Source organism: Vipera ursinii (genome assembly GCF_947247035.1).
Source record: "Vipera ursinii genome assembly, chromosome: 6".
In the NCBI taxonomy this organism is placed as follows: domain Eukaryota; kingdom Metazoa; phylum Chordata; class Lepidosauria; order Squamata; family Viperidae; genus Vipera; species Vipera ursinii.
In genome coordinates this window covers 55881837-55908934 of record NC_139515.1, presented here as the reverse complement: position 1 = coordinate 55908934, position 27098 = coordinate 55881837, and the positions used below count along the sequence as shown (strand labels likewise).

The 27098-nt window shown below is 43.1% G+C and overlaps 2 protein-coding genes across 5 annotated transcripts; one reads left to right on the top strand and one right to left on the bottom strand.

The window, feature by feature from the left end:
• Positions 1–27: 27 nt before the first annotated feature.
• Positions 28–17264, top strand: IKBIP (IKBKB interacting protein). Of its 2 annotated transcripts, none has more exons than XM_083366062.1 (4): positions 28–164; positions 591–764; positions 4456–4573; positions 15566–17264. In XM_083366062.1, the coding sequence occupies exons 2-4, from the start codon at positions 613–615 to the stop codon at positions 16268–16270; spliced, it is 975 nt and encodes a 324-aa protein (XP_083222188.1). In that variant the 5' UTR covers positions 28–164; positions 591–612; the 3' UTR covers positions 16271–17264. The 2 variants fall into 2 exon arrangements, with proteins under 2 accessions (XP_083222188.1, XP_083222189.1); XM_083366063.1 differs by lacking the exon at positions 15566–17264 and adding an exon at positions 8965–10591.
• Positions 17265–17413: 149 nt separating this feature from the next.
• On the bottom strand, positions 17414–25941 carry SLC25A3 (solute carrier family 25 member 3). 3 transcript variants are annotated; one of them, XM_083366059.1, is made up of 8 exons: positions 25745–25941; positions 25439–25604; positions 23067–23194; positions 20005–20184; positions 19733–19914; positions 18843–19015; positions 17851–17961; positions 17414–17769 (listed from the first exon to the last, which is right to left on the bottom strand). In XM_083366059.1, exons 2-8 carry the CDS (start codon positions 25590–25592, stop codon positions 17609–17611), a joined length of 1089 nt encoding a protein of 362 aa, XP_083222185.1. In that variant the 5' UTR covers positions 25593–25604; positions 25745–25941; the 3' UTR covers positions 17414–17608. The 3 variants fall into 3 exon arrangements, with proteins under 3 accessions (XP_083222185.1, XP_083222187.1, XP_083222186.1); XM_083366061.1 differs by having other exon boundaries at positions 23067–23191; XM_083366060.1 differs by lacking the exon at positions 23067–23194 and adding an exon at positions 22796–22920.
• Positions 25942–27098: the final 1157 nt, after the last annotated feature.

The following is a 27098-nucleotide window of genomic DNA, read 5'->3' as shown; positions in this document are numbered from 1 at the left end:
AGGGGAAGGGGCGTGCATAGCCGAGCATGCGCTTGGACGTGGCGGTCCGTCTCGGAGCGGCGGCGGCGGCGAAGAATCTTCCCATAGAACTTCGAGTTGGGCGCTGGGCTGGAGTACGATTAGGACGGTGACCAGTTCAAGTGTTTGCACTTTCTATTGTGGAGGTAGAGTGTGTGTGTGTGTGTGTGTGTGTAGAGGGAGAAACTGGAGAGCGGTGGAAAGGGAAAGTATTATATAGATAACGTTGCAGTTTTAACTTTCAGCTGTAGAGAAGCAAGTTTCTAGAACATAGGAGCAATGTTGTTTTAGTACAGGGGTCTTCAAACTTGGCCCTTTTATGACTTCTGGACTTCAACTCCCAGAATTCCTCAGCCAGGCCTGGCTGAGGAATTCTGGGAGTTGAAGTCCACAAGTCATAAAAGGGCCAAGTTTGAAGATCCCTGTTTTAGCATTAAGTACATTTAGTGGGAAGTAAATTTGGTTTTGACCGAAATGGAATTCTAAATAAAAGTTCACGGTGTGGGGAATGTAGGGAGCTTCTTTCGGAGAAAAAAAAACTATTAGGAGATTGACACACTTCTTCAATTCAGTGCATGAATCCTGCATCAAGACATGTCCGAAGTCAAGCGGAGGAAAGCAAACATTTCCAAGCCAAATGAAGATGAACAAAAGAAACAAGTTTTCAAGAGTACCAAATCCACGAGGATGGATCTGCAAACAGCTTCAAGTTTGTTATCTCTTGTTGCCAGTCTAGGGCTATCATGGTAAGCCAAATGAAAGAAAAGTTGGTACTGTACAGCTCTGGTGAACTGTCTACATGGTCGCTAAGAACCAACTCTTGATGGCATGTAATTAATGATAAAAGACAACAAAAGTGTTAATTCTTGATTTTGGCTGGGTGGACAAACTGATGGCAGAAAAATGCCTAGTGGTCCATTGAGTCTGCCCTTTAAGATTTTGTGTTTTCTTTATTATTTTTAATTTTTATTGGATAATGGACATGTTTATCCCAAGAATGTTTAAATTCAGTTACTGATGATTGGAACTTCTGCCTCTGCTGGAAGTTGGTTCTAAGCTTGCACTACTTTTTCTGTGAAATAACTTTTCTGCCATTACTTTTTAACTTCCCTCCTGTCAATTTGAGGTTCTGTCCCTGTGTTCTTGATTTTTGCTTAATAATAAAAATACTGCCCTCTATATTCACGCTTAATATATTTAAAGGTTTCAATCATGTTCCCCATTTTCCTTCTGTTGTCCAGGCTGTACACACTCAGTTCCTCCAATCTCTCTTGATATCTTTTGTCTCTCAGACCTTGCACCATTTTTGTTGCCAATCTCTGGACTTGCTCAATTTTATCAATATTTTTTAAAGTAAGGTCTCCAGAATTGGAAATAATATTCCAAATAGGGTCTGACTAAAGAAAGCCGTGTATGGTGGGATTAGGATCTCCTTTTTCCTGCCAGTGATCCCTCTAGTGATGCATCCAAGAATTTTGTTTGTCTTCCTGCTGCCTGGCCACACTGTTTGCTCATTTTGCAGTCATCTGCTATGAGCACACCTAAATCCTTTTCTTCTGTTGTTCTGCCTAACACTGTATCCCCAATACCGTACTCTGCAGAGGATTCTTTTTCCCCAGCTGCATGATCTTACATTTAGAAACGCTGAACTACAGTCTAACATTTTTGATCGATTTTCTAGTAATGCCCAATAGTTTTTCATGTTACAAATATCCCCAGGAATGTCAACTCTATTTTATACATAATCAAGCGGTCTTGAGCATGTTATCTGGACTGAGTTCGACCCTGTTTCTCCCGATGACGTGGACAGGATTATGAGGAGACTGAGCTCCACCACTTGTTTACTGGACCCGTGCCCCTCATGGCTGGTTTATGCGGCTCGGGAGGAGACACAAGGCTAGTTCCAGGCAGTAATAACTGCTTCCTTGAAGGAGGGTATCTTCCCCGCTGCCTTGAAGGAGGCGGTGGTGAGGCCCCTCCTCAAGAAGCCTGCCCTGGACCGGACTGTTTTAAATAACTACCGTCTGGTCTCCAACCTTCGCTTTTTGGCGAAGGTTGTTGAGAGTGTGGTGGCGCATCAGCTTCCTCTGTTCCTGGAGGAAACTGATTATCTGGACCCGTACCAATCGGGTTTCAGGCCCGGGTACAGCACGGAGACGGCATTGGTCGCACTGGTGAATGATCTCTGGGGGGCTCGGGACAGCGGATGTTCCTCTGTCCTAGTCCTTTTAGATCTCTCAGCGTCTTTCGATACCATCAACCATGGTATCCTACTGCGGCGTCTCAGTGGGTTGGGAGTGGGAGGCACCGTTTTACGGTGGTTCTCCTCCTACCTCCTGGGCTGCTCGCAGAGGTTCGCCCCGAGGTCTCTCGTTTGTGGAGTCCCTCAAGGGTCGGTCCTCTCTCCCCTCCTGTTCAACATCTACATGAAACCGCTGGGCGAGCTCATTCGTGGTTTCGGGGTGGGGTATCATCAGTACGCTGATGATACCCAACTTTTTCTTTCCACCCCGAACCAACCCAGTGATGCACTTGACGTGATGTCTCGTTGCCTGGAAGTGGTCCGGGTTTGGATGGGGAGAAACAGGCTTCGACTCAATCCTGCCAAGACTGAGTGGCTGTGTATATCGGCATCTTGGATAAACCAGGTTGTTCCACCACTAATGATGGGGGGTGAGGTGTTACCCCCCATTGATAGGGCTCGCAACTTGGGCGTCCTCTTGGATTCACGGCTCAATTTTGAAGATCATATAGGAGCCGTGACCAGGGGGGCTTTTGCCCAGCTTCGTCTGGTGTGCCAGTTGTGGCCCTATCTGGACCAAGATGCCCTACGCACAGTCACCCATGTGCTTGTGACCTCCCGGCTAGACTACTGCAACACTCTCTACATGGGGCTGCCCTTGAGGACTACTCGGAGGCTTCAGCTGGTGCAAAATGCAGCTGCACGAGTTGTTATGGGAGTTTCCCGATACTCCCATGTAACACCTCTTCTCCATGAGCTGCATTGGCTTCCGGTTGCCCTCCGGGTGAGATTCAAGGTGCTGGTAATGACCTATAAAGCTCTAAATGACTTGGGTCCGGATTATCTAAGGGAACACCTGCTGCCGGCATCAACTTCCCATCGTCCTGTGCTCTCCCACAGGGAGGGCCTTCTTAGGGTACCGCCGGTTAAGGAATGCTGGCAGGTTATCCGCAGGGGAAGGGCATTTTCTGTGGGCGCGCCGGCCCTTTGGAACCAGCTTCCCACGGAGCTTAGGACCGCCCCCGACCTTCGCTCATTTCGTAGAGACTTGAAAACTTGGTTTTTTGAGTTGTCTGGCCCAGACTGAGGGGTTTTAATTATTTAATTAATGGGGTTTTAGTTAAGTTCAGGGATTAATTTAATCTTAGTTTTAATCGTTTTTAATTGTATATGATGTATTTTAACTTTTAATTTTCCCTGTAAAGCGCCCTGAGTCCTACGGGAATAGGGCGCTATATAAATTTAAATATAAATAAATAAATAAATAAATAAATACCTGTGTATCATCAGCAAAAAAGGATTAAATAATCTTTTGATAGCATGATATTAATCTTCAATTTATACTTAATGGTAAATGTTACATTTATAATTCATTTATGAAGTCAAGATGAAATGGCCTCCTTTGTATAATTGCTTAGAAGTAAAAATCTATTCTAGTGATATATGTATAGAGATAGGCTGGCTAAATAATTCTCTATGTCAGTTTATCTGGTTATTTATGTAAAATTTCATAGCTGATTGCTATTCTTGAAAATAAGATTTAAATGTTAATTGAATAGCAGAAGCAGATGTTACTAAAATTATTTGTACTTAATATGTACCTAAGTGATGACTGGATTAGCTTGTTTGGTGACATTTGATCAGTAGGTTTTCCTACAATTCTCTTTCTCTAGGCACTTCTGAAAATCTGCTCGTATATTAATGCAATGTAACAAAAATTAATAAACAGATTGTTTATCAGCAATCAGCAAAATTAATAATAATAATAATAATAATAATAATAATAATAATAATAATGTTGGAAGGGTCCTTGGAGGTCATCTAGTCCAACCCCTTGCTCAGGCAGGAAACCCTATACCATTTCAGGCAAATGGCTGTCCATTCTCCTCTTAAAAACTTCCAGTGTTGGAGCATTCACCACTTCTGGAGGCAGGTTGTTCCACTGGTTAATTGTTTTGTCAGGAAGTTTCTCCTTAGTTTTTATTGTTTATAATCAGCAAATGCATTTCTGATTTGTGCAAAGCCATCAGTTCCATTGAACTATACATTTTTGTTGGGATATTAAGATATAAATTATATATAGCCTTTTGTGCAAATGTGTTCTTAAATTGTTATTGCAATTTATTCTAAAATTGTGGAACATTTAACTTTTAAATGTTTTGTTGCTAAACATTAGTTTTTTCTACATTTCTCAGGTTTCTTTTTCAGCAGTCTGTTCAGTTGGCTGCTGTAGAGAAGAAATATCACATATTAAAGGAAGAAGCTGTAAAGTTTCAAGATATGGAAAATAAAATTAGCACAATCTCTGAAAAGGTAATAATTCAAATAGATATTGCTATAAAACTTGGTATTTATTACTATCTGAAAGCTGCCATTGCATCAGCCATTTACAGTCATAAGGAAAAATTTGTTGAACAATTAAATATAAAAATCTAGATTGAAAATTAAGTTTAATATTCAAAACAGTCATTTGATTGAAATCTAAATAGTGAAATATACCAAATTCTGCAATACTTTGTATACCCACTTGGAAGTAAATGCCATTGGATTTAATGGATCTTTTTCAAAGTAAGTTTATATAAAAATTGATTTACCTGCAATCCTATTCTAATTTAGAAATAACTTGCACTAAATTTTTCTAGCCTCAATTTGAATCAATTACATATTACCGTATATACTTGAGTATAAGCCGACTTGAGTATAAGCCGAGACCCCCAATTTCACCCCCAAAAACTGGAAAAAGTTATTGACTCGGGTATAAGCCGATCCGCCGTTCTGCAAGCCTCTGCCGCCAGCAGAGGCTCGATCCGCCATTTTGCAAGCCTGAATACACAGGAATACCCTGTGTGGCCGCGGCTCTCGGGGAAGCCCTGGCTGTCCGCTTCCTCGCTCCACGCTGCCATTCGGGGCCCGCGCGTTCCCCGGGCAAATCGCGGCGCCCAGCAGGCGAGGAAACACGCCCGCTCCAGTCGCCCCCCCTTCCCTCAGGAGACGCGAAGCAAGTGACCGCCCGGAGCTTACCGAGGACTTGCGCGCGGCCGAGGCTTCGGTGCTTCCAGGATCGCGCGCACCTCTCCCAAGCTGCCGCCGTCCGGAGACCTGCCGAAGTTTGGGGAGGTTTGGGGAGGTGCGCGCGCACCTCCCCAAACCTCCCCAAACGTCGGCAGGTCTCCGGACCTCCACGCCCTGCCTGCCTGCTTCTTTCCGCTGCGGAAAGAAGCAGGCAGGCAGGGCGCGGAGGAACGGAGACCTGCCGACGTTTGGGGAGGTTTGGGTGCCTCCCCAAACCTCCCCAAACGTCGGCAGGTCTCCGTTCCTCCTGCCGACGTTTGGGGAGGTTTGGGTGCCTCCCCAAACCTCCCCAGGTCTCCGTTCCTCCGCGCAGACCTGCCGACGTTTGGGGAGGTTTGGGCACCTCCCCAAACGTCGGCAGGTCTCCGTTCCTCCTGCCGACGTTTGGGGAGGTTTGGGCGCCTCCCCAAACCTCCCCAGGTCTCTGTTCCTCCGTGCAGACCTGCCGACTGTCGGGCCTCGGGAGCCCGACACTCGAGGGGGGTCCCTCCACCTCCCTAGCACCCCCCCTGCCACCCGCTGGACCTGCCTGCCTCCCCGGTGGACCGCGAGGCTCCTGGGATCGAGCCGGACGGGATCGGCTCTGTAGCGGCCCGGGAGGCTCCAGGGGCCGCACCGCCGCTTCGACCGTTCAGCTCCCCCGCCGCACAACAGCTGACATTGCCTGGCGGCGTGTCGGCGGCCCGGAAGGTTCGGGAGGCCGCGCCGCCGCCCGGGTCGGCTTCTTCCGCACAGCTGACCGGCAGAGGCCCGGGCCCACTCACGGCGGCCTGGGAGGGTTCAGGACCTACGGCTGATAGCAGCACCGCCATCTCGGGAGCCCGCAGCCCGACGCCGGCTCTCCCCCTGCTTTGGCTACCGGAATTACGTTTGGCAAGGCAGGCCGAGACACTGGACAGTTGGGCGCAGGGCTGTATGGCCTGGGAGCCGGCGGGTCCGTTGGGAGACAAGCCCCTTCCCGCCGCGGTGCCTGGGTGGCTGGGAGCCTCGGGTGTGAAGGACCGCGGGGGGTTTCGGAGTTGGGCACGGCAGGGAGGTGGTGAGGGGGTGGAGCACGGTGGCGGCAACGCACGGGAGGAGGCTTACCTGGTTGGGTGACGGGCAAAGGGACTTGTAGGGGAGGGGTGGGGAAGTTATAGGGAATGGGAGGGCGTGGGCGTGTTTGGGTGGAGTATGGGTGGGGGTTTTGGGTGTGTATATAATAGCGTTGGCTGCAGATAGCGGCCAACGCTGGCTTTGTTTCTTGTTGCGGCTGTTGCCCTGAAGAATAAAGTGCTTCTAGACCGCAGCAGAAGTCTCTCGTTCCTGTGTTCGGCTCCTGCCCTGCTTGTTGCAGGACGAGTTTTTGACACCGACGTTTGGGGAGGTTTGGGCGCCTCCCCAAACCTCCCCAGGTCTCTGTTCCTCCGCGCAGACCTGCCGACGTTTGGGGAGGTTTGGGCGCCTCCCCAAACCTCCCCAAACGTCGGCAGGAGGAACGGAGACTTGCCGACGTTTGGGGAGGTTTGGGGAGGCGCCCAAACCTCCCCAAACGTCGGCAGGAGGAACGGAGACCTGCCGACGTTTGGGGAGGTTTTGGGAGGCGCCCAAACCTCCCCAAACGTCGGCAGGAGGAACGGAGACCTGCCGACGTTTGGGGAGGTTTGGGCGCCTCCCCAAACCTCCCCAGGTCTCCGTTCCTCCGCGCAGACCTGCCGACGTTTGGGGAGGTTTGGGCACCTCCCCAAACGTCGGCAGGTCTCCGTTCCTCCTGCCGACGTTTGGGGAGGTTTGGGCGCCTCCCCAAACCTCCCCAGGTCTCCGTTCCTCCGCGCAGACCTGCCGACCTTTGGGGAGGTTTGGGCGCCTCCCCAAACCTCCCCAGGTCACCGTTCCTCCGCGCAGACCTGCCGACGTTTGGGGAGGTTTGGGCACCTCCCCAAACGTCGGCAGGTCTCCGTTCCTCCATGCAGACCTGCCGACGTTTGGGGAGGTTTGGGCGCCTCCCCAAACCTCCCCAGGTCTCCGTTCCTCCGCGCAGACCTGCCGACGTTGGGGGAGGTTTGGGCGCCTCCCCAAACCTCCCCAGGTCTCCGTTCCTCCGCGCAGACCTGCCGACGTTTGGGGAGGTTTGGGCACCTCCCCAAACCTCCCCAGGTCTCCGTTCCTCCTGCCGACGTTTGGGGAGGTTTGGGCGCCTCCCCAAACCTCCCCAGGTCTCCGTTCCTCCGCGCAGACCTGCCGACGTTTGGGGAGGTTTGGGCGCCTCCCCAAACCTCCCCAGGTCTCCGTTCCTCCGCACAGACCTGCCGACGTTTGGGGAGGTTTGGGCGCCTCCCCAAACATCGGCAGGTCTCCGTTCCTCCTGCCGACGTTTGGGGAGGTTTGGGCGCCTCCCCAAACCTCCCCAGGTCTCCGTTCCTCCGCGCAGACCTGCCGACGTTTGGGGAGGTTTGGGCGCCTCCCCAAACCTCCCCAAATGTCGGCAGGTCTCCGTTCCTCCTGCCGACGTTTGGGGAGGTTTGGGCGCCTCCCCAAACCTCCCCAGGTCTCCGTTCCTCCACGCAGACCTGCCGACGTTTGGGGAGGTTTGGGCGCCTCCCCAAACCTCCCCAAACGTCGGCAGGAGGAACGGAGACTTGCCGACGTTTGGGGAGGTTTGGGGAGGCGCCCAAACCTCCCCAAACGTCGGCAGGAGGAACGGAGACCTGCCGACGTTTGGGGAGGTTTGGGGAGGCGCCCAAACCTCCCCAAACGTCGGCAGGAGGAACAGAGACCTGCCAACGTTTGGGGAGGTTTGGGGAGGTGCGCGCGCACCTCCCCAAACCTCCCCAAACTTCGGCAGGTCTCGGACGGCGGTGGCTTGGGAGAGGTGCGCGCGATCCCGGAAGCACCAAAGCCTCGGCCGCGCACAAGTCCTCAGTAAGTTTTTTTGTTGACTGGAGTATAAGCCGAAGTGGAATTTTTCAGCCCAAAAAGTGGGTTGAAAAATTCGGCTTATACTCAAGTATATACGGTATTTCCTAAATCTATACCTTGCTTTTCATTAAAGTCACTATATATAGCACTCAATCTTCCAATGTTTCCCACCAAGAGCACTATGAACAGTTTAACCATTACACAATAATTTAAGTCTTGTTTGATATAGCATCTGAAATTTTCAGTATAGTTTTAAGAATGATTTTGGGAAAATCATAGCTTAGGACCATGAATGCTTCCAAACACAGCTAAGTTCTCCTGGTCATCAGTTTTGCTTCTTGAAATAATGTTTAGTAAAAATGCCAGGGAGTAATTGCCATAATCAAATGATATTGTAAAATAAAGCAACTTTTTTATTCTTCTTTCTTCGCACCATTAATATAAACTCTCTTCTTTGTAGCTCTATTTGTTCTATTACTCCTCTATCTGCCTTTCTATACTTAGCAGTAGCTTGTTGCTTCTTTCATTGTTTCTTTTAAAATAGTAATGACTTTTGCTTCATATTTGTCTTGCTTCCATGTTTTACGTTATTTTGATTCTCCTCTGTCCCTTTGCAAACAAGTTTGTCTTTTGCATGCCATTCAAAGGTTCATTGTCAGATAAAATTTAAATACGCTGTATATAACTTGCAAACAGTAAGTAAAAATGGACATTGTTTTGTGTTAAAAATGCAGTTTGAATCTTCGAGTGTCCTGCAGGCGGTTGCTTCATATGTTTCCATCATAAGTGATTTTGAGCAACAAGTGTCTAGCCTTCATAACTTCATAGAGAATATTCAAAATAGTCAAAAGATATGCTCTAAAAAGTTTCAGACTATTAGCAAAACCTTTCAAAAGGTGGTATACTCCTGGGAAAGAAGCACGTCTGAGATGGACACAAATACCAGCAACTTAAGATTGGATACCAAGATTTTACATAGTGAAATAATTTCCCAGATCAATACAGTGGATCAGGGACTAAAAAAACTTTCTGAAAGACTGAAAGATCTAGAAGACAGTACAATTATGAACCTTAAAACATTAAATAGGCAAGAGGAAAATGAACTGATAAAGATTGAACAGCAGCTGCAGTTGGATAAAGACATAGCTGAACTATTAAAAGAAGAGCAAAACAGCCTTTTGGTCAGAAGTAACGATCTGTACCAGAAACTTGTATTTTCTGAAGACAAACTCCAGGAATGCAAGACCTCTTTACCAGTGATAGAAAATGCTATTTATTCCATTCTTAGACTATCAAGTGAGCTTGTTGCCGCAGAAAGAAAAAAAGAAGACATGATCACAAAAGTAATTAGTGTAGAAAATGAAATAATGAAAGCTACTTCTGAAATAATGAACATACAGAACACTCTTGAAGACATGCAGTCCAAAGATAGCTGAATAAAAAATGAAGAAGAATCTTAATACCACAGAATCAAACAATGTTACCAGCAAAACTTTTAAGTAGCAGCAGAAGCCCACCATAGTGTGAACAGTATTGGTATGGCGGCTGTATAAACTTAACGTTTCTTTGGCTATCATTTATATTTTTGGAGACACATGTACACAAAGAAAAATACTAAAAGATTTGTTAACATATTGATCATACTGGAAACATCTATTTATTTATAGACACATTGCAAATAGAATGAGACTTGTTATTTTGATGGGAGTGAAAAGACTAGGAAAAGGAGGAAAAAACCTACAAGGCAGATTACAAACGTCTTTTGTATGTTGCCAAGAAAATTATAGGTAGTCCTTGAGTTACGATGGTAATTGGGAGCAGAATTTCTGTTGTGAAGTGCTGCAGTGGTAAAGGGTAACATCAGACGACCATACTGCTGAGCAGTATGGTAGCCCCATTGCTTGTTACCTTGTTAGTTAACAAATTAGATAATCCCATCAGTTGTTAGCCAAGGATTATACCCCAATCCAAGCCATTCCAGGCTTGGTCCCTTTCAGTCCCAAGCCTAGATGATGTAAGGCAGGGCTTTTCAAACTTTTCACAGATTGTACCACTTTTAGGACATGACAGTATTTGAGTACCACCAGTGCTTAGCAAGGTGTCAAAAACTTGATGACTAAAAAAAAAGTGGGGAGGATTTTGGGTTTTATTGATTGGATTCATTTGTTGTTGTAGAAATGGCTAGTTTATAATATGGAAAAGTAAAAAGTTGAGGTTCAGTGTTAATGCTTCCTTCTACTGCAACAGAGGAAGTCTGTTCTTTTTCCCTTCTCCCCCTCACTCTTTTCCCCTTTTTCCTCCCCAGTGTGTGTCCTACTATTTACTTTTGTATTTTTTTCTATAATAAAATATTACAAACTGCAGAAAAAAAGGAAAAAAGTACCAGTTTTAATTTCTTCAGTGACTGTTCCTTTGCTGAATCACTTTCCCTTTGCACTGACAAACGTATGATGAATTTATCCATGTTTATTAATATGCACCACTACCAGCTAAGCTCAGGGGTGTTCAAACTTGGCTCTTTTAAGACTTGTGGACTTCAACTCCCAGAATTCCTCAGCCATCATGGCTGGTTGAGGAATTCTGGGAGTTGAAGTCCACAGGTCTTAAAGTTGTTAAGTTTGTAGACCCCCTTCTTCCTCTCTCCTTTCTGAGCTCTTTCTACGGTGTAGTAAGAATGCACCCCCTCCCCCCAATCCCTTCCCTGTACCCTTAAAGACACAGGAATGATGATGATGATAACTTTATTGTCACTTTGAATGTACACCAATTGGCATACATCAAAATGAAATTTTGTTGCATACAGCTCTCAAAGGGTCACCACCTCCAATATATACTCCTTGTTCGGGGCCTGCTCAAATTTCACATTGTCCATTTTAGTCTCTAGGGAATGAACGATGGCAAACAGGACAGATGGAAATGGGGCTTCATGTGGATTAGCCCTCAAATTCGCTTGTATTCTGACAACCTCACCTTCTTTCCTTTTTCTGATCCTGACTCTTCCACCCTTTCCTTAAAGAGGCCTTGCTTCTTTTCGCCCCTGGAGCACACTGCTGCTGCTACCGCCACCAACTCCTCCAAAAGCCTCTCTTTCTTCCTCTGGGCCTGCCGACAGCCTCATCCAGTTCCTTCACTCCATAAGCTCCAGGTCCTCTCCTCCTCTGCCTCCTCCAGAAACAGCCCTGATTTGCAGTAGAATCCATCACTGGGCCAGCAGTCAGATCTTGCTGCTGGCAGAATCAAGTGCAAGGCAAGCAAGGCTCACAAAATAAACACATAAACTGTTTTTCCCCCCTTTAAGCTGCCTCAAGCGTGTCACAATGTTGCAATCTGAGACTGAAAGACTCCAGCAATTGCAAAAAGCTTTAGCCTTAAATTAAGCCTGTTTACCTTCAAAGAAAACTTTCTAAAAGCCATAGACAGACTCAAGATAAGGGAGTAAAACTAATTACATTTGTTTAAAGCAGGGGTCGGCAACCTAAAAAAGAAAAAGAGCCACTGGGAACCGGTTCCATCACAAATTAAAAAAAGAGGGAGCCGCGTGCGTGTGTCCATGCACGCGCATGCGCAAAAAGGTTTTTTGCGCATGCGCGGACGCACGCGGCTGCCATTTTTTTAAAAATGAGATGGAACCGGTTCCCGGTTGCCCGACGGCGACGGCCCGTCTGCAAAGCTGCCGCTTTCGGCAGCTTTGCAGACGGGCCGTGGCAGCTTCCTTAAAGAGCGGCGCCCCTGCCCATTCCGAGAGGTGCGCGCGCACCTCTCCGAACAACCGGAGGTGCGCGCGTACCTCCGCGCGAATGGGCAGCGGTGCCGCTCTTTGAGGAAGCTGCCGCGGCCCGTCTCAGCTTCCTCAAAAAGAGAGGCGCCCCTGCCCATTCCGAGAGGTGCGCGCGCACCTCTCCGAACGACCGGAGTTGCGCGCGCACCTCCCTAAACCTTTGGGGAGGTGTGCGCGTACCTCCGTGCGAAGGGGCAGCGGTGCCGCTCTTTGAGGAAGCTGCCGCGGCCTGTTCTGTACCAGCCCTCTTCTAGCAAACCCCTATTCAAAAGAAGAGACTGGAGAGCGTCCAAGGCTAAAAGGCATCTGCCAAGATTTAATTACGCAGTTAACAAAAACACTAGAGCTTGTCTTCTCAAGCGGAAAAGTTGCTTTCAGCAACCAGCCCCTCCCCAAACACTCCTTTTATAGAGAGCTCAGGGCGTGGTCTCCCTGTGCCTCCTCCCGAGGAGTCCCATAGCCTTTCTTTGTTTGTTCCTGCTCGACTGCCTCCTGCGTCGGGCGTCCTTGAACAGGGCCAGCTGTGGGTCATCATCCTCTGCACTCTCGGGCTCACGCAGCTGAGAAGAGGTCCCCGGCTGAGGACTCTGCAAAGCCTCCAAACCATCATCAGCCGGTTCGTCTCCCTCCTCCCCCTCATCTGAGTCCTCCGATACATCGGACCCGGCTGTCGGACCCACAGGCTGGCCCTGAGTCACAACACGGCCCGTCTCAGCTTCCTCAAAAAGAGAGGCGCCCCTGCCCATTCCGAGAGGTGCGCGCGCACCTCTCGGAATGGGCAGGGGCGCCGCTCTTTGAGGAAGCTGCCGTGGCCCGTCTGCTAAGCTGCCGCTTTCGGCAGCTTCAGAGACGGGCCGCGGCAGCTTCCTCAAAGAGCGGCACCGCTGCCCCTTTGCGCGGAGGTTAAAGAGATTAAACCTACGAAAGTTAACACTTTGGACTCATTGCTAGCTTAAAATACAGACTAAAATATTCCAATAACCAAAGCACATAGACCAGGGGTGTCAAACTCAATTTCATTGAGGGCCGCATCAGCATTGCGGTTGCCCTCGGGGCTGGGTGGATGTGGCCTGGGTGGGTGTGGCTTACTGGGTGGGCATGGCTAAAGTGTGTATGGCCTACTGGGTAGGTGTGGCCAGCTCTACATCGTTCACATCAAGGGTGCCTATGGGGGCCTGGGCAGGAGTGGGACAGATCTGAGGGTCTTTGGCAGGAGGAGGGTCTCTGGGCCAGGGCCAAGGCAGTGGGGGCCATTCCCTCACTGTTTTCAGGATGGCTTTGCGGGCCGCATGAAACCACTTCGCGGGCCGGATCCGCCCCCCCGGGCCTTGTGTTTGACATGTCTGACATAGACCAAGCCTCCGAATTACAAAACGTTGGAAAAACTATACAAAAATCCTTATGGTAACCCAATCAAGCTGCTAATTAATCCAGAACTAAATAAAACCACCTCCTTTTCGACATGCCAGCTTTTCATTTCATCACTGCTGATTGCATTCTCCTGGCTGGAGAAAAGAACCAGGGGACCTTTTATTTCAGCAACAGCTGCTGCTTCTTCCTTGTCCATTTCCTCCCTGCCTGCTGAGCTCTCCTTCTCTTTCCGTTGTCTTTTTCTCCCCCTTTCCTGCCCAAACCATCTCCTTTTATAGCCTCTCCTCTTCTTTCGTCCCCCCTCCCTTTTTCTTCAGTTCGCCTCCAGCTCCCTGCTGCTTCTGGAAGCACCAATCTGCTGGAGCCTGGCCAGCTCCTGGGGCTTCTGCCGAGCCCAGACAGTCCTGCAGCTGCCTCTCCGTCAGGCTTGGGTCGCTTCTGCTCATTCCCCTCCCGCTACACTTCTCTAGGATGGTCGCGTACCACCTGCCACGTGGCAACGTACCACAGGTGGTACGCGTACTACCGGTTGAAAAGGCCTGATGTAAGGGACTGCCTCTTCTTGACTTTCTCCCAGCCAATCTTTTCCCCTTTTGGTTGTCCACCTATAGTTACCAGCTGTTCCTGCTACCCACTCCTACCTGTCATTCCGTGTACCACCACTGTACCAGCTGGGCCCTTTTTCACACTGCCTTTTGCATCAGTGCCACCATATCTTCTCTTGCTCCCTTCCTGGGCCACCATTCATGCCTCACTCAAGACCTCTATTTGTGCACCAACCAGAGCCTTTTTTCAGAAAAGTACCCATCTAGAAGGTCCTTTCATGCTAGATACCTGGGGCCTTCTTTCACAAATTTTTCTCAAAAAAGGCAAGAGACGTGAAAGGAGGATCCTTCTACCTAGATCTTAAAAAAAAAAGCCTGGTTGATTTGTGAACTGGCACCCGGGGCGGGGTGCGGAGGTGCTTTACAAGGCATAAGACAAACCGCAACAGCACTGGCGTGAAAGAGGGTGGCATAAAAAAGACCCCAGCTGGTACAGTACAGTAATAGTATACTATATAATGGGTGCATGGATGAGCAGAGATGGGTGGTGGTAGCATCTGGCAACAGTGGATATGTGGTCAAAATGCAGTTATATGCCAGTGGGCCTGAATTTCGCTCATGTGGCTAAGTGCAGTGCAACAGTCAGAACTTGAATGACGTAAGTCATTTTGTTCAATGCCATAATTTCAAATGGCTGCTGAATGGACTTTCAGCAAGGACTACCTGTACACAGAAATATCTACTACAAGAAGTCAAGCTTGATTCTAGGACACAGGTCTGCAACCCGCGGCTCCAGAGCCGCATGCGGCTCTTTCAGCCGTCTCCTGCGGCTCCCAGTCCTTTGCTATGTGTAGCCCCCCCCAAAAAAAGTGGGACTAAAAAAGTTCAACCAATCAATTCAAATATGCAGGGTAGGTGCATATCTTGCCTTGGCTCCACTCTTCAGTCAAACCCTGTTCTGCGCATGCGCGCATGTACGCACATGCACACATATTTTTTGCGGCTCCCAGTTTTTCCTTTTGTGAGGGAACCGGTTCCAAGTGCCTCTTTCACTGTTTCAGGTTGCTGACCCCTGTTCTAGGATATAGATGAGGCAGCTGCGTAAGTTACCAGATAAGGAAAATCAAGATTGAGGTTCCTTTTCAGCATGGTAGTTCACAGGATGATCTTGGCTCAATCATTTTCTCTTATGCCAAATATAGGGTTAACAGTGGGAAAAAATAGCTGGAAGAAATGCTAAGTATATTACCTTAAGTTTTTTATCTGTATGTTTTAATTTTATGCTTTTTTATCATTAAACACTATCAATCCAATACAGTTTTAAAAAGATGCTATTACTTTTATGCTGGTCTATGAGAGATATACCGGCTGGAAATCACATAAAGAATGTTTAACAGTCAGCTGGGGCTTCTCATAACTTGTACAGAAACCACTATATCCAAGTTCTATAATGTCAGCATAAAAGGCTCACAAACCTAATGCTTTATTTAATAAGCTAAGGAAAGCATGTAAGAATATTCCCCTTTCCTTTTACAAAAGCTTACTGATAAAACTGGAGAATTTTAAATTACCTTTCATTGCAGGAAATCTGAATATTTTAAATTTCAATGTAATATTCTCATCAGACTTTTTACTTTTTAGTGTGAGATGGTACCAGGTTTGACAAAACAACTGGAAGACCTTAATATAATTCCTCAGATGAAGCATCTGCAAAAGGAGATTAGCATCATGCAGATAAGATCCAGTCGGTTAATTCAAGAAGAGGAGGAGCTCCAGCAAAACTTAACATCTCTCTTTGATGCAGTTACTAAACATGAGGAAAAAACTAAGGCCATCTCTGTAAAAATTGCAGATGTGAAGACTGACATTAGACGCATTTCAGGTCTTCAAACAGATATATCCTTATTAATAGAGAATCTAGAAATTCTAGAAGACAAAGTAAATAAAGTTGAAAAGACCTTAATACAGAATATAGGGGATCTTCTCACTAGCAGCATTGACAGGACTAAAAAGCTACAAAATATCGCATCTGAAAACACCAGAGAGGTAAAGCACATTAAGGCAAAATCATTTGAGCTGAATGCCGACTTTGCCAAGCAATTCAATAAACTTTTAGAATTGGAAAGTGATCGAGCTAAAGTTCTGACAACAGTAGCCTTTGCAAATGATTTAAAACCTAAAGTTCACAATTTAAAGAATGATTTAGCACATTTGCTACTTTTATTAGATGAATTAACATTAAGAATAGGAAGACTGCTTGGGGATCTATTGGAAAGGCAGAAGGAACTTGCTCTCCTGAATAAAAAGCTATCTAATTTAACTTCAATTCAGACTGAAACTGAATGACAACTATTTCAAATAGGAACATATCTAAGAACATTTCAGTTCTAACAAATTAGCGTACTTTGCTCTAACGAAGTTGGATGTTAAATATTAATTTAAAAATCTGCATATAGCAAATTTAATCTTCAAAGGGGCAATTTTGTTTTGATGTCTGAATTAGCCATTCTTCAAGTGAAATCACGAGATTTTTAAATTATCAGGTGATATCTTTAACACTGGTGAAAATCTGGTAAGATTTAGGTTTGCATCATGTGTTTCTGCAAAACATTCCCAGCATTTTTATAAAATAGAACAGAACAATATTGGAGAATTTGACCTGAGATTCAGGTTTTAGTAGTTAAGACAAAATCATTTGTTAAGCATTTTCATATTATATTGTTTACCTATGCCAGGTGTAATTCATTAACATGAAATGGGCATACCGTAATTTATTTCTTATGATATGGTTAAATGCTAACCATCCTCAACAAAGAATGTTCTAGACTTAAGACAGGGGACACCAACCCCCGGACTGTGGCCCACTACTGGGCCTCAGCCTGTTTGGAATTGGGCCATGTGAGTGCAATTCCATTTGTACGAATGGGAGGATGAGAATGCTTGCGTGCAAAGTATGCCTGCACTCACACAACCACCTCCCACCCGCCAAACATAAAAGGTTGGGGAGATGTAATCTTATATTTATGATTTCCAAAAATTTACCTATGTACTTCTGAAAACTTAACTTTTCTCTTTAATTCTGAACTTCAGAACCAATTTTAAATATTCTAGTTTTAAATATTTTGATAGTAGATGGCTGTGTATAGATTCATACATATGATTCAAACTGAATACTTGAGGTAAGTCTATTTATAACATATGTTTGCAATTTTTCATTCTGACTCTATTAATTTGCTTGTGAGAGCCTTAACGGTATAGGATATTTTCCTGCCTAATGTAGTTTTTTTCCTTAGAGGTTTCTCTGGTTAAAATATTTTGTTGTATTGCACCATTGACAATTTACATGATGATTATCCATTTAGTTCACTGTTTCAAAAACATTTAGTTCATGTTAGAACAAATTATTAAATATAAATGTAAAATTAAAATATGTGCACTTTCCCCTCCCTTTCAGATTTAGGAGGGTTAAACTTGGTAAATAAAAAAACATTTTCATAAATATGTTGTTTCTCTTTATTAGGATGACAGTATTTCCTCCTGTCAGACTTAAAATTATGAAACAAAGTCTTTCTAGTTATTCTTTATTTTGACCATCAGTGACAGCCCGAGTCAAGCAAGTCCTATACTGCCATGAGAATAAAGTTTCACAATGTTTCATTATCAGCCATTCAGTCCATCATTCATCTACTCAGTAAGACCAAGCTTTTTCTTCAAGGAATCTGGCATCTCAGGTGGAGGTGGACGAGGAAGCTTGAAATAAACTTTCACAGAGTCATAGATAAACCACTGTAGTGCTGTCAGGGTACCAATCATAATGATACGGGCAAACAGACCCTTCCATACTCCTGAGGAGAAACACACCATGTTTAGTAACCAAAAGCATTTATTGAAACTCTTTTAAAAAATACTTTTATTTTGATACTTACCCTTGATTCCCAGCCTTTTCAGTACTGCCAGAGCTGAACTGCCTTTTTCTTTATTCAATACAGACACCACAGAATCAGCAGGATGTGAGACAATGGCACAGAAGACACCAGCTGAAAAGAATTAATTTTATTTTTTCTTAGTGCATGATTACAGGTAGCCCTTAGGTTATGACACCAATTGGGAACAGAATTGCCATTGCTATATAATGTCGTAAAGCACAATGTCATCTGACTGCATTGCTTAGCAATGGCAATCCCAACAGTCCTGGATGGTCTTGCCACCATACGACTGCACAGATCATTAACCAGAAAGAGGTAGGATTTCCAGGTAAGGAGTGCAGATGGGTTTCCAGGTACCGTGACCAGGTACTGTGAAGTTTGACCAGGCCAGCGAGGTAACACTGAAGAATACAGGTGGGCCAGCATAGGTAGGAACTGGCAATAATGGGGGGCTGGCAAGGCATCAGGCAGATGGAGGAGTGCTATGTGGGTGTAGCCAGATACTAAGGAGTGCAGGTTGGGGATTGCAGATAGCTTCACCCTAGTGAGTACAAAATTCCTGGCATATCTCTCTTTAATTCTATAGTGGGGCTCCTTGGGAGAAAAAGTGGATGGAATGATTTACAGAAACAACTTGCAACTTTCCCTGCCAGTTTTCCCTTTGACTTTGCTTGTGGAAAGCCAGAAAGGAAAGTAATAAATGGTGATCGCATGACTGCAGTTTGCTGCAATGTCTTAATCACAATGGTTTTGCCACAGCCTGTCCAAGCTCCCCTCATTCAATGGATATGTATAAGTGGTGCTACAGAAGCTTTATATATTAAGATTAAATTTCCCTGTAACTGCAACAAGTATTTATCTTATTTAAAATTATTAGCCATTAGTCAAACTGAAAATTAGCACATTTTGTTGTATCATATTAAAAAAAGTTTCTCTATTGCGACTACTACCATCACCACCATTCTTTTTGAAAGTTGAGAAATGTTCCTTACCAATATAGCCTGCTACAAATGTAACAACCAGCTGTTCTGCTTTTGAACATTCACTTCTTGGTTTGGGAACAACATATTTGTAAAGAGCTTCCACAGTTCTTTCAAAGCAGGCAAACTTCATCATAGTGTATGGAATCTGCCTCATCCACAGTGGAGCAACTCCTTTGTAGAAACTGCAGAATAATCAGAAATTAGGAAATTTATTGAGCTTTTATTAAAGGGAATCACAAAATAAACTGTTCAATTCTATTATCCTACAATTAACCTCCTAAGAGAAGAGGTGTAAAGTTAGAGATGGATACATTGGCATTCAGAATTAAAAAGGAATAAACAGCAACCAGCAATCAACACAAAGCCTTTAGATACAGTGAGCAAAATCATGCCAAAACTGTCAAATTCTAGTTTTAGTACGCTGTTGCAGATCAGATACCATCCAGCAACTCCATAAAATTAAAATTATGTGTTAAATTTTTACAAAGGTAGAAAAAATGAATATAGATGTCTTTCCTGGCCTTAATTGCAAAAACAATTTAGCTGCTTGGATAAATGTCCACACTCCAGCCAAATTCTGATAGGAGAAAATGACATACAGTACAGCCATTTCTATCAGAATATAAACGACTAGAATGAAGGTATATTATTCTTACATGCCAATGACTCAAGCATCTTTGACTGTACAACCGTAAAGTTGCTGATCCCTCTTAGCTGGAGCTACTCATGACAAAATCTATAAGCAGAACTCAGCAAAGAGACATCAAACAAAGATGGATCTAAGGAAGCATGTTGGCTCATGCTATTTCAGAACTATTGCAATAAATCTGAACATGTCTTTAATTTGAGATTTAGTAATTCATATACATTGACCTGTGCAGGAAATTTCAAATACTTACGCCCAAATACCTTCTTCTGCAAACATTTTGGGGAGTGCTTGCCTCAATGTATTAGCATATCCAGGCTGTGTCTGAATGCGAACTTTTGCAGCTTCCATTGGAGCCAGAGCAATATCAGCAAAGAACTCTGCACTGGCAGATGCAGCTAAATACAATGATGTACGCCACAAATATGCATTTTCCTAAAACGTAGCAAATTAGAAATAGTCATAAAACTACTACTGAATAAATCAGAAGAAAATAAAGCTAAGTTAAGAAGTACAATAGCTTACCTCTCCCAAAATGTTGCCATACATAACTTTGAAAATTTCATAAAAACCAAATTTGCAAAGTCCTTGCATGGAATAGCCAATAAAAGTTGGAGCCCATCCCTTTCCCAAGCCACGAACACCATCTTCTTTGAGAGTGACTGAAAATCCACTGAAGATACTCTTGTACTTTTGGGGATCCACCTAAACAGTTTTTTAAAAGTAAGTTAAAATAAACAATATTATAAATGATTGCATATAGGTAGTCCTTGTTAAATGACCACTCATTCACCAACTGAAATTATGACAACACTGAATGAGGAGTACTTACAACTGGTCCTCATAGCTGTGGTCATTGCAGTGTCCCTGGGTCACATGATTTTGATTCGGGGCCCCTTAGCAACCTGATGTTGCTAAGTGTTCTGTGTTCACGTGATTGCCATCTTTGACTTTCAAAAAGCAAAGTCAATGGAGAAGCTAGCAGGAGGTTGTCATATGATTGCGGGACATTGCAACTATGCAAGATTTGCCTAAAGACAGCAACTGGGACTGCCAAAACTTGGTGCAGTCATATGACATCATACTTTACAACCACACTGTTTAGCGACAGTGTTGCTGCTTTCAATTATCATTGTTAAGAGAGCACTACCTCTTTATATAGTTTAAATATAAATGATAGAAGCCTCATTAAAGAGCAGTTAGAATCTGTATTCAAGTGGCTAACAAACTAGAATGAAGGGGAAAATCAAGCAGTAATGTTTAGTTGCAAGATAAATTTAGAAATTAGGAAAGTAAAGGCTCTGTTAAAATAGAGAATAAGAAAGGGAAAAAACTATGTGAAGTGTTAGCAGAAAATAGTTTCCAAGTGAAAAGTATTAGTTAGCAAAAGTAAAGTTTCCAAGTGGAAGGTATTAGCAGAAAGTAGTTTCCAAGTTTTGATGCTGCTAAAATATACCAAATATAAAATTTAAGTAAGAAATTTAACTTGTGACCTAATTATTTTATCAGCATGCTGCAATACCTTCTAGTTATTCACACAGCGGGCAACAGTTGGTTTGCAAGGTAGTTTCCAAATTTGAGATCCTTGTTTATATACAATGTAAGCTTGCTTGAGGTAAAACTGGGCTTTGTTTTGTATATACTGGCCAAAATTGACTGGTATTCTTAGTATGAGCAGAGACCGATAAATGTCATGAAGGTAATTATGTTAACTAAAAAACCTGTCTTAAAGACTAGACTAGTTTATGTGAAAATCTCAGTCAAAACTATGACCAGTACTAATGGGCAATATTTATAAGCCCATGTTCTATGGAAGACTGCAACTTGTAATGCAAAAGGCTACGATAAAAAGCATGAATTTCTTTCATTGAAAAGTAGGTTTTCTGTGTATGAAATTAAAAGAAATGTTAATGAAAGTAACCTGGTATTACTGAACTAACACATCCATGAAGTTGTTTTATTATGCATAAAAAGTTAATTTATGTTATCTAGAGTGTTGACAGAAGTATACATGGAAATATTTTATTAACTGGTGAAAGCTGCATATTACACTCTATTAATTGATAATAAAATAACTAGGAATGATTTTGGGGAGAGAAATGACAACATTCAGAATAAATGCAATCTGTGGAACCAATGATTCATCGCATGACATGACTGGATGGGTAGGAACAATGTAAGAGCACAGAAAACTAACTGGTCCATTTCAAGACCTAGGAATTAATGGCAATAGTGATTATTTGCTGAATATCTGATTAGAAATAGGTCTAATCTTTTAAGAATTTTTTATTCTTTTAAGGACTACATACATACTAAACTTGTATTAATGAAAGAATATAGTATTTTTAATAGAAATAGTGTTAAAAATAGGTCTGGATGGAATAAAAGAAAATATTCCTGATATTTAGGAAAACTGCATAAATTCTTAAATGCCATGAAACAATGTAAATTTCTTAGCAGTTATTCTTGGTTTACCTAAGTGTGATAAAGGTAACTGTTCAATAATCCTAAAAATATTTTATTAAGAAAACATAGTATTGTAGTATTCAATCTTTCTGTTCCTACCTTCCTACCTCATGCGCCCACTACTGACTTGTTCCATTTCACTTTGCTCTTACTTTCTGGCTTTTCTGACTTCAGTACAAGCAGGATTACATTTTCTGCAATATGTTTGGATCACAAAGTTGTAAAAAGATTCCTCAATATATTTAGGTGCTTTAGAAAAACATAAGTTGAATAAATTTTGCAAAATTAAATTCTTGTAAGATTTCTAATCAGCTGTAGTTATCATTTAATGTAATATTATACAACCACATCATTTTTAAGAACTAAAATTTATCCTAATTTTAGCATTGGCATGATTATTATAGAATTCGTCTTTCTTACCACCTCAAAATTGGCAAATTTTGATTCCCACCCCATTTCAACCAACTCTGGGCAGCTCAGAAATATTATTTTCATAAGATGATTATCCTTTAAACTGCATTTCAGTTACAGCTGCAGTGTTTAACGTGGAAGCATATATTCAAATGATTGATAACATTTTCAACTATTTATGAACCTATCAGGAACAAATAGGGATATTATTACGTCTTTTCAAAAAACTACATATTGCAAATTTGATTCAATTCAGATTATGAGAAATATTTTTTAATGTACAGTATGTTTAAAATGACTATTATGTAATTGATTATTACATTATTTCCTAGTGTGCCTTAATTACATTTATCAGAATTAAAAGAAGAAGTGTCCTAATGGAATTCAGTATCTTATTCCAGAAGAAAGTTAATATTCTAAAATTTGGCAATATACAAACCTGAATGCGACATTTCACTAAATCCAAAGGTACGACTGCTGTATGTGTCAGACCACAACTTAACACTCCACCAAAGCCACAGAGAGCATAAAACTTGAGTGATCCATATTCACAACTATATTCTTCTGTAGTAAAGAAAAGACACACCATGCTGTTACGGAAAACACATGCAAGGCTGAAATTTCAGTGAAATATACATTTTCATTATATTAGTAAGACCTCACACTTTAGCATGCTATATAATTCATTTCATCTGACATGCAAATCCAACCTGAATTCGGCATTTAACAAGATCTAAGGGAACCAATGCTGTATGTGTAGTTCCACAACTAATAATTCCACCAAGACCACAAAGAATGAAGAATCTGCCAGAGCCATATGCACAGCTATATTCTTCTGCTTAAAAAGAGAAAAAGTTTTCAAGGAAAATATCAAATAATGTTCAACAAGTGAATACAATTTAAAATATAACCATAACTATCATTCATGAAAAAATAATCCATTTATTTTAATGCAGTACTTTTCTATTGTATTCCCCATACCAGAAAACACTAAGATTAGGACAATATCCAATTAGATTAAAATAGATTAATCTAAAATTAGATTTAATTAAAATCCAATTATATTAAGTGAGGTATTTGTTTGATATATAAAACAGCCTTGCAGATCTTGAGATCTGATTCTGGTGTAAGAACACCATTTTTTTAATTCCTTAAGTATACCTATATTCATAGGTACTCTGAGCATCAAGTGAACAACTATCATCTCTGCAATTATTTGAATATAGCTTGATTTTGCAATAGTAGTCTTCAGCAAGTTCTGAGTTACATGCAGTAGTGACCCACTGAACATGAATATTTACGAGTATAACTATTTGAGTATGGTCAACAGCCATATCCATATCCCTCTATAAGTAATAATCCCTACATTCTGAAAAAGAATAATAGGTATGTATGAGATGTTATGCAGAAGCAACAACAGGTTACTGTAGTGGTAAAAATGCTGCACTGATGCTGAAGAGATCCAAGCTCCAATGTGCTCTCAGACACAAAAATTTACTTATGACTTTGGGCCTTTAATTCTCTCCCAGCTAACCCATCTATAAAGTCATTGTGGGGAGAAATGGGAAAAGGTACCACGAATATAATGTGATTCTTGAACAAAAACCGAGATACAAATCAACTTGTTTCAAAATAAAAAATATATATTATAAAATAAAAAGTAGAATGAATAAGATGCAGTTTTCCCCTTCTTTTCTTGTCCTGCTTCTTAAAAAATGTTACAGGAAGGAGGGCTGCAGAGAAGAGTAATGGAAGGAGGTGGGGGCATAACTGATTTCAACTAATACAGTGTTCTTCAAACTTGGCCCTTTTATGACTTGTGGACTTCACTTCCCAGAATTTCTCAACCAGCCATGCTGGCTGAGGAATTCTGGGAGTTGAAGTCCACAAGTCATAAAAGGGCCAAGTTTGAAGACTCCTGAACTAATAGATCTACAGGACAATCCTAAAACATCTGTTTCTTTTTAGGTTGAATATTTTTTAATCTCAAAGGATGAATCTTTATTCTCAATCAAGAGGGATATAATTCATGAATGGATATGTAAACCAAGACAGGGTTTTGAACAAGGTGGTATGGACTGTGAAATTTCTATAAAGCAAAATAGTTAAGAAACCAAATTAGCACTGCTATGAACATTCACTGTGACAAGCCATCAGCAAGATTATTTTACGTTATACATTAGTTTTTATGCAGCATGTATATTTTTTTTAAAGTACAAATACCAACTGAAACGAATGCCTCATGCATCTGACAAAGGTTCTCACGTGAGGGTCGCTGAACGATTCAACAGTTTTGCTTTAAAGTAAGGTGGATGATCTTTGAAATGTAATAATCTAATACTGTAGTCATTAGTGTAAATGAAACTTGGCATTTGCTAAAATAAGCATTTTAAAATATTATTTTAGTGGTTTAATAATGTAATATGTATTGCTTATTGTAAAACAGGGGTATTCAAACTTGGCCCTTTTATGACTTGTGGACTTCAACTCCCAGAATTCCTCAGCCAGCATGAGGAATTCTAGGAGTTGAAGTCCACAAGTCATAAAAGGGCCAAGTTTGAAGACCCCTGTTGTAAAACATATATTATGAACAAATGTAGCACTTTTTTCAACCCCTCCTCACAACTTAATATCATTTTTATCACTACCATTATCAATTTCATTGTGACCTTCAAAATCACATTCTCAGCATTAGAAAAACTCTGCTAACTAGTTACAATAGAAACAAATCATTGTCTTCCACCTAGGAATTTTTTGGGGAGTAGCATCCTTTGAAAATTATGAAACCTCATAATTTCCTGCTGAATTTAAAGAGGTCACTCTCAAGGACTCTGATCAATAGTTCTAAACCAGGGTCGGGATCCTAAAAGATCCACCCAGGCCTTCAACGTCAGAAAGGCAAAGCAATTGGATTTAGATTAGGTTTCCTGAAATTATCAAGGGCTCGGTGACCTTACTTGTCCTCAAGGAGACTGCACTTGGATTCCCCTACTAACACCGTGCCACCTGAAGGAACAGGGACAAGGAGAGGCTCAGACCCTTCCCAGGAAGGAATACCCTTTCCCGACCACCCACGCCTTACCTTCTGCAGAAGCGGCTGCCAGGCTCCGACGAGCGCAGGAGACCTGTTCTGATTCAATCGGGCGCTTTCTCGGGCCGCAACTGTTCTGGTGCAACTCGAGCTGAGGAGCGTGAAATGGATTGAGCCGCACAAGCGGCGCAATAGTCGAAAACATGGCGGCAGGAAACTTCAAAAGAAAATATATATATAGCCGTCGTTAGTAGCAAATCTTCTCATACAGTACATTCACTCTGGCTCTGCCATGGGCAAATTGTCACTCGCCATAGTGGGATATTAGGCCCCCTGATAACCCCCTCAGCAGTTTACCTCCTAAAATGGCGGAACACCCGTAACTAACGGGCCCACTCCCGACGGGCGAGTCTTCTAAAAGGCCGAAAATCAACCTTCCTCAATGACTTTGTCCCTCTCTGACGCAACGGGCGGGGCAACCGTCCGGAAACTCGCGCTGTGATTGGGCAGCAAGGCCCTGGAATGTACGTCATTTCCCTGTCTCAAGAATTCCCCCGCCTCGGAAATCCATTTTGCTTTCGGTTCATCCCGCCCAGACTATATGGAGAAGTAAGATTACTGGTGGGGTTGCTTTGGACGTCATTTAGAATTTGACCCAGACTTACAAAAGGTCGGCGGTTGGCCTTCGGCTCAACCGTGACTCGAAGGACCAATCCTGGTCCGACGCCTGCCACAAACTCACTTTCTCCACTGGTCCGCCGGTACCAATAACCTCAGGCAGGGACAAAGTCATTGGGACGATGGTGCGGCCGCCCGACGCTAAAGATGGGGAAACTGCCGCTCTAGTGGCGGTTCCTTCCTACCGGAAGATGAACTTGAAGAAGGTGGAACCAAAACTGAGGCGGAGCGAAGGTGATGCAAAATTCCTAGGACATCACAACTTGAGTCGGAGGAAATCCCTGACTGCCGCAGTATCGAGAAGGTTTAAAGGAGACATACATCTGTTCAAAAAAGTGAATATAGCGAATTAAGGGGACTGTAAAGTCACTACAGTAACTCTAGTATCAGATACAGTATATTCCTTTATGAACACAGAATATTGTGTCAGCCTTTATTTCACATATAGGACTAATATAACCATATGTAGATGCAGTACACATACACTGCCCCCACGTTAAATATATTGCTGTAATGTACACATCAACTTTACAGCTTGTGTTTATGTACATAGCAGTCAAGGTGGCATGGATACAACTGTGCTTTATAAGTACAGTACCTTGAAAATAGGATAAACCTAAGTCAGGGATAGGCAACCTTGGCTCTTTTATGACTCGTGGACTTCAACTCCCAGAATTCCTGAGCCAGCATGGCTAGCTCAGGAATTCTGGGAGTTGAAGTCCACGAGTTATAAAAGAGCTAAGGTTGCCTACCCCTGACCTAAGTCATAAAATTTGTTTATGTGACTAAAACTTACCTTTTGGGTTCAAATTTTGAACTCTGTATTTGCAAACTCTGCCTTTTTCTTCAAATTGCTTTGAACACTCAAACTGACAATTCTTTTAAGTGGATTGTACAATAAAATTTTGTATGATCATTCATGTAATTTTGTTTTACCCTTGCTGTTTTAGAAAAATAATAAAGTGAAAAGGCTTGATTGAATATGGAATTGGAAGGTTGGTTGCGAATGTGATAAAAGTGGTATATGATGAAA